Raw genomic sequence first — 7,916 nt, 5'->3', positions numbered from 1 at the left:
AGCGATTCTTGTGCCTCCGCCTCCAGAACAGCTGGGATTACAGGCGCAAACCACCATGCCCAGCTAATTTTTATATTTTTAGTAGATATGGGGTTTCACCATGTTGGCAGGCTGGTCTCAAATTCCTGGCCTCAGGTGATCCACCCACCTCGGCCTCCCAAAATGCTGGGATTACAGACGTGAGCCACTGTGCCCGGCCCTGCAAGATGATTTGATATAGCTATGTAGTAAGGCTGTTTAATGAGTTTAATGTCATTCCTTATTTTAAAACTTTAGATTGTTGCTATCTTTATTTTGCTAAATGTACACAATGAACTAAATAGATAAGTTCTTTTATAGCACACAAGAAACAAAATAAGTGTATCTTTAGAGACTAAGGTAGAACATCTAATCTCAAAAAAACAAAACAAAACAAAACGAAACAAAAAACTGCATTTCTGTAATCTTTGCCTTGAAGTAAATGTTAAAATCTGCACAGTGTTTCACATTCATATGATAACCATTTCTGGACCTGAGCAAAACTGACATTCAAGCCCATAACTTCTATTTGAATGATAAAACACTAAGGTCACCATTAAGATATTGCATAGACCTTCCACAGAAGTGTAATCATGGCTCATAAAGTTTAAAAGAAGTCTAGTGTCCCGTCCCTTGCCAGATTACACTTACGTCACTATAGAAAAACTACTCAGCTCTCCTTTTTGGTTTAACATCGAAAACATGACAAATCAAAACAAATTCCTCGTGAAAGAAAATTAGGTCTTTCTTTGCTAAAACCAGCATTACTTGTCAAACGATATTTATAGCTGCCCAATTTCTGCAGTATTCCGATACGAAGTCTTATTTACTCTCGCTTATTCCTTTTTTTTTTCTCAGACAGAGTCTTACTCTGTTGTCCAGGCTGGAGTGCAGTGGTGTGATCTCGGCTCACTGCAACCTCTGCCTCCTGGATTCAGGCGATTCTCCTGCCTCAGTTTCCTGAGTAGCTGGGATTACAGGCATGCACCACCACCCTCAGCTAATTTTTGTATTTTTAGTAGACACAGGGTTTTGTCATGTTGGCCAGGCTGGTCTTGAATTCCTGACCTCAAGTCATCCTCCCGCCTCAGCCTCCCAAAGTGCTGGGATTACAGGCATAAGCCATTGCGCCAGGCCCATGTTCTCGCTTATTCCTGATGGAAGTAACTGCTGCTTCTCACCATAAAATATGACTTCATATGCTTTGGAGACGCTAATCTTGATCTCACTTCACAGAATCCTCATTCTTTTTAGTTCCCCCTGCCCCCTGCCTCAGGACCTCTCTTTTATTTTGATGCTATCTTTCTCCCACATTTCATTTGTATTAATGGGGTCCAAATAGGACATAGTTTGTTGTTTCCCAAATGAATATGCATATTCCAAAATATATGAATAAATTTCAATTTCTGTTTATCTGTTATTGTATCTGGCCAAAAATGGCCAAATGAATTTTCAGCACATTTGTATAGGGCATGCTTTGGAGGGTGGGGTATGACTTAAAATATGGACTAGGTGGTATATACAGAATTCGCTTTGGAGTTCCGTCAGAGATACCTTAAAGAAATAAGGCAGTCCTCTTTCAGAGCAGCTGAAAACCAAGTGTGAGACAGGTCACATCTCCGAAGACACTGGGCAGAAACTACATCTTTTATGTCAAAATTGATCTATAAAAATCATTTTTAAATCATACATTCTAAGAAAACTCCAGATGCTTTTCATGTGATAACATATTTAAGTATACGTGTCTCAAAAGGAGAACTATTTTAATCTGGTAAAACACTCCTCAATTTAAGCGTACTTTATTTTGAATACTCAATTGACCCTCGACTTCTAACAGCTCTTAAACTCCTGATATATTTGAATAGTTTTTCAACACTAGCCCAAATTTCACAGCACAGGTAAAAGACCCCTAAGCTTAGTAACTGAAGCATCTTCATAAAACAATGTGCTTACTTTGGAAAAGAGTGTTTTCCAGAATTTAGCCCTTAATCTTAGAATACAAAAAGTACATGCTGAGTTAGTTATGTTGTGTTGTTAGGAAGACTGCCATTAGTTAATTCAAAATACACAAAGAACATTAAAGCATATTTCAGTTTCTTTCCTCTTCTTATTCTTCTTACTCCTCTTTCTTTTTTTTTTTTTTTTGAGACGGAGTCTCGCTCTATCGCCCAGGCTGGAGTGCAGTGGCCGGATCTCAGCTCACTGCAAGCTCCGCCTCCCGGGTTTACGCCATTCTCCTGCCTCAGCCTCCCCTCCCGAGTAGCTGGGACTACAGGCGCCCGCCACCTCGCCCGGCTAGTTTTTTGTATTTTTTAGTAGAGACGGGGTTTCACGGTGTTAGCCAGGATGGTCTCGATCTCCTGACCTCGTGATCCGCCTGTCTCGGCCTCCCAAAGTGCTGGGATTACAGGCTTGAGCCACCGCGCCCGGCCAACTCCTCTTTCTTAATAGATTTTTCACAATACACATTTTTAAGTTTAATCTCCTTTCCTATTCACCCATTTCCCCTCCCCATGGTAGTTAAACATTGTACTAAATATACAGGCTTATGCTTGTAATCCCAGCACTTTGGCAGGCCAAGGTGGGCAGATCACCTGAGGTCAGGAGTTCGAGACCAGCCTGGCCAACATGGTGAAACCCTGTCTCTACTAAAAATACACACACAAAAAAATTGCCAGGCATGGTGGCAGGCACCTGTAATCCCAGCTACTGGTGAGGCTGAGGCAGGTGAATTGCTTGAACCCAGGAGGATGAGGTTGCAGTGAGCCAACACTGGGCCACTGCACTTCAGCCTGGGTGACAGAGTGTCTCAAGAAAAAAAAGAAAAAAGAAAAAAAAGGAAGAAGAGCATAATTTAGTGAGGTACCATTGAGAAGTGGGATCCAAGATCGTAGGAGTTTTTAAAAAACACTTCTGTTCTTTCCATTGCCCTTTTATTACTGAGTAGGTGGGTCACTTTCCATATATTTAACCAAAAATAACTCCCATAAAGAAGCTAAACACCAAAGAACATACACCTTCACATATATTTTTAGTGTTGTAAGTGGATCTAATTTGTGTCAACTTATTCATATGATAGCAACGTGTGTGTGTGTGGCAGTGAGGCAAGGGTTGATATTCAGCAAAATACCTGATGATTGACTCACTCTATTTGTCCATTCTTTCATTTATTCTCTACCTTGTTTTAGAAAGTAATGAAGATAGCTAACTTGGTGAATTATATTGAAAATCATAATAGCCAACTAAATTGGAATTAAATTTCTCACTTCACATTTATGTAGCATTTTAGAGTTTTCAAAATATCCTTATACATATTTCTAGTTGCATAAAATGAAAGGCCTCTAATAGCTTATTAAATATATTTTAAATAAATAAAGCCTTTAAAAATAAATTTTTGTATAACATTTTATTTTAGATATTTTATAAAATAACTTATATTTATTTCTGCTGGTAGATAAAAGTACCTTTTCTTTTTAATGGTCCAAGGATACTTGGTCTAATAATGTTGGTAGGATTTTGACTTCTTCTAAAATAAAATCATCATGATCATTATAAGAAATATTTCTTAACAAAATCAGCATGACTATTTCATTATAACAGATCTAAGGACATACACAAAAACGGGACTCTGTATAGGACATGGCATTATATCATTTTACTGCTTTTCTTTGTTTTTTATTTTTATTTTTTTCCTGAGATGGAGTTTCGCTCTTATCACCCACGCTGGAGAGAAGTGGTGCAATCTCAGCTCACTGCAGCCTCCGCCTCCTGGGTTCAAGTGATTCTCCTCCCTCAGCCTCCCAAGTAGCTGGGATTACAAGCATGCATCACCACACTCGGCTAATTTTGTATTGTTTTAGTAGAGACGGGGTTTCACCATGTTGGCCAGGCTGGTATCGAACTCCTGAGCTTTGGTGATCCGCCTACCTAGGCCTCCCAAAGTGTTGGGATTACAGGTGTGAGCCACCACACCCAGCCATTTTACTGCTTTTCTTTACATATGGGTAAAAACAGGAATGCCTTAGGAGCAAACTATCTTCTAATTCTCAAGGATTCAGGATTTTGAATCCTAGAGTCTACAAAAACCTACAGTCCTGGCTGGGACTTGCCTTGAATGAAGGTGAGAATCACGGTTGAAGTTGTTTAAAGTTCTAAAGATAGCTCTGATCCTTATTAACAAACTTGGTTAGAGAAAGATTATGTATTAGCAGGGTGAAGGAATTACTAAATTCTTCTTATGTTCTTAGTCACCTGACTTTTTCAATATACAAAATGATAAACTGAAACAGTGACTTTTTATTTTGAGATGGAGTTTTGCTCTTGTTGCCCAGGTTGGAGTGCAATGGCGTGATCTTGGCTCACTGCAAACCTCTACCTCCTGGGTTCAAGCAATTCTCCTGCCTCAGCCTCCCTAGTAGCTGGGATTACAGACATGAGCCACCACGCCTGGCTAATTTTGTATTTTTAGTAGAGACGGGGTTTCTCCATGTTGCTCAGGCTGGTCTTGAACTCCTGACCTCAGGTAATCTGCCCGCCTAGGCCTCCCAAAGTGCTAGGATTACAGGCATGAGCCACCGTGCCCGGCCGAAACAATGACATTTTAATTTCCCTAAAAAGAAGTCACTTCTTTGGTTGGCACAAAACTTGGAGCTATAATTTCTTTTAAGTTTCTATAATTCTTGTTTTATAAGCAATTTGGTATTTTCATAAAACATAAACTTACATGATGTATTGTTGCGTAGGACTGGGAATGTGACTTGAAGGAGAACCAGTGCAACTCACATAAGTTTGTAATGATGGAGAGAAACACTGCTAAAATCAAATGGAACAGAGGTTTTAAAACTGCCACTTTTCTCAGAAAGCAGATCATTGGTTTCCTAGGGAGGGGCAGGGATGGTGGGGAGGGAGACTGGGGTACAAAAGATCATTAGGATATTGTTTTGAGTGTGGGAACTGTTTGATATCTTGATTATGGTTGTGGCTACAGGATTGTACACAATTACCAAAATTAATCTAACCCTATACTTTAAAGTTGGTGAATTTTATTACATATAAGTAATACTTGAAGAAATGAAAAAGAAGGGAAAACTGTTAGTTAGAATCAGATGTACTGTGACAAAATATATCCCCCAAAATATTTTTGTTGGTGACCATTAATGTTCCTAAATATTTCCTAAATATTTCAAGGGACATAGACTTTTAGGTATTCCTTTCTTACCTTCCCAGTCTTCTTGATGGAAGAAGCCATTGAGGATACTGGTGTTAAATCAATGCACTTTAGAGAGGATGATTTCTGTGAGCCATTGTCATTCTGTGTAAGCAGAAAGCAGTGTACCATTATAGTACCAATTGTTTATTAATCAAATACTTGAGATACCTGTTGCACAGGGAAGTGAGTCCTTACTACCGTGTCACTGGCTGCACCATGGTGAAGAGCTCTCACCATCCTAAAGCAATCAGGGAACCCAAAATTCACTTCAATAAGCAAAGGTACCCTTTTCCCTTTTGGGGATGAGAGCTATATGGTGATTGAGGGGCTTCCCAGCATGCCAAAAAGTCCTAGAATGTGAATACTCAATACTATAAACACAAATCCTAAATTTAAGCTCTTCTCTTTGCTTCGACCTGTGCTTTGTTATTGAAAACTATAATGCTATGTCCAGGAAAGGACCAAAAAGGTTTTGACTGGAACTAAGATGCAAATGAGACAGCAGGAATAACTACATTTATGGAAACTGTCTCTAGATTTTGCATAGACAAAATCAGTACTTCATAATTCAGGATTTTAAAATCTGCCCTTTTCTTTCTAAAACAAGCCAAGTGTGTATTACATGTGCCCTTCCTCTTCCTAACACACTTACAGATTCTCTTCCTCATCCATGCCAATACCTAAAGTAATTAGAATTGGGCCAAAGGACTCCAGCAGTATCAATCCATTGTATTAGCACCAAAACATGAAAAATGACAGGCTCCAGAGGTTATCTACTCATTCTCCCAGACCTACTCCAAAATCAGGGATAACTGCCCATGTAAGGTACTCAGGGCTCAAAGGAAAATAAGATGTCATTGCTTCTGTTGACAATCCATTTCCGTATCGAATAACTCCCACATCTGAAGATTGACATTAGTCAGAATCTCTCCTATTCAAATTTCAGCTCAGTACTTGTTTTGTCACTATCTGGGATGTCCATAGAAAAGAACACTAAATATCATTCAGCTACCACAACTAGGTAACCACTATGTGCACACAGACATTTAAAAATGTTAACAAGAGATGAAACTAAATTCTAAGTATGTTTAAATTAAAGGTTTTATGTTAAAATGGTAGTGGGAGAATGTGTTACAGGCTGATATGGTGTGGCTGTGTCCCCATTCAAATCTCATCTTTAACTGTAATCCCCATAATCCCCACGTGTTGTGGGAGGAATCTAGTGGGAGGTAACTGAATCATGGGGGTGAATTCCCCAGTGCTGTCCTCCTGATAGTGAGTGAGTTCTCACGAGATCTGATGGCTTTATAAGCATCTGGAATTTCCCCTGCTGGCACTCATTCTGTCTCCTGCCACCCTGTGAAGAGGTGCCTTCTGCCATAATCGTAAGTTTCCTGAGGCCTCCTCAGCCATGCAAAACTGTGAGTCAATTAAACCTCTTTCCTTTATAAATTACCCAGTCTCGGGTATTTCGTTATAGCAATGTGAGAATGGACTAATACACAGGCATAAAAATGCAATATTTTTCTAGTAAGTCTATTGTCTGTGGTTTAAGACTCTAATATATAGTTCATAAATTATTGAGAAGGGAGTAAAATCATTTATTGTTTTGTTATCTAAGCACTTTAACTAGTGCGACTGAACTTTTTTTGGGCTTGCTAGGACAGAGAAGAAACTGGTCCACAGCAGCTATGGTTTTGTGTCACAAAACTGTTTACTTTGAACTCCACTTTCAAATAATGGTAGCTATTTTTATGAGTAAATCATGAAGTATTTCTCAAGAGCAATCAAGGGCTAGGTGCAATGGCTCAAGCCTGTAATCCTAGCATTTTGGGAGGCCGAGGCAGGAGGATCCATTGGGCTCAGGAGTTCAAGACCAGCCTGGATAGCATAGTGAGAACTTATCTCAAAAAAAAAAAAAAATTAAAAAGAGCACTCAAAAATTATTTATGCAACAGATACAATTTTTGTTTCAAACTAGAGCTTAGATTTCTAGAAATTACAGCAAAACTAGATATGCCAACACCACAAGTCAGTAAAAATTTGAAATTTTCTACAAAACTGAAGTTATAATACCATACCAGTTTCAAGCCTTCTTCCCAAGATTGACTTATCTGTATCTCAGTTTGTATTTTCCTACAAAAGAAATCAAAACTGCAGTTTGCCTATCTGAAAGAAAAGATATAATTAAATATACAAATTATGAGAATAGTAATTCAAATTACAGCACTCACCATTCATACATTGTTTCTCTAGTTATTAAATTCATGGCTTCTTCCTGTAAAGGTAGGAAAATGAGAATAAACTGAATACCCAGTTCCTATGGTTTTATAAAATTTGATTTCATTTGGATGCACCATTGTTTTTATTCACTGGGCTACAGAAGAACTAGAGAATAAACAAATCTCTAAACAAGTATCTGGTTCTCTACCCTTTATTGCGTCACAAATTATCACACCAAAGATCTATTACTTGTGCATTACAGTACATCAGATATGCAGGAACTAATTAGATGAAAAACTTTGTATTTTTCTTTTTTCTATTTTTTTATTTTTTTATTTTTTTGAGACGGAGTCTTGCTCTGTCGCCCAGGCTGGAGTGCAATGGCGCGATTTCTGCTCACTGCAAGCTCCGCCTCCCGGGTTCACGCCATTCTCCTGCCTCAGCCTCCCAAGTAGTTGGGACTACA

At 38.8% G+C, this 7,916-nt stretch overlaps 1 protein-coding gene across 2 annotated transcripts in view; it reads right to left on the bottom strand.

The window, feature by feature from the left end:
- Positions 1-7,916, bottom strand: part of FAM122C (family with sequence similarity 122C) — a 63,190-nt gene that overhangs the window by 2,572 nt on the left and 52,702 nt on the right. The window contains exons 6-10 of one of the 2 annotated variants that reach the window (XM_011948729.1): positions 7,462-7,505; positions 7,309-7,363; positions 5,237-5,329; positions 4,742-4,830; positions 3,483-3,544 (exon numbers count right to left, since the gene is read on the bottom strand). In XM_011948729.1, the coding sequence (XP_011804119.1) occupies positions 3,483-3,544; positions 4,742-4,830; positions 5,237-5,329; positions 7,309-7,363; positions 7,462-7,505 (343 nt within the window). The remainder of the gene's footprint in view (positions 1-3,482; positions 3,545-4,741; positions 4,831-5,236; positions 5,330-7,308; positions 7,364-7,461; positions 7,506-7,916) is intronic. The other variant, XM_011948730.1, reaches the window with a different exon arrangement.

The sequence above is a fragment of the Colobus angolensis genome, unplaced genomic scaffold (assembly GCF_000951035.1).
Source record: "Colobus angolensis palliatus isolate OR3802 unplaced genomic scaffold, Cang.pa_1.0 Scaffold283, whole genome shotgun sequence".
NCBI classification, from domain to species: Eukaryota; Metazoa; Chordata; class Mammalia; order Primates; family Cercopithecidae; genus Colobus; species Colobus angolensis.
This window is presented reverse-complemented; position numbering and strand designations above follow the sequence as displayed.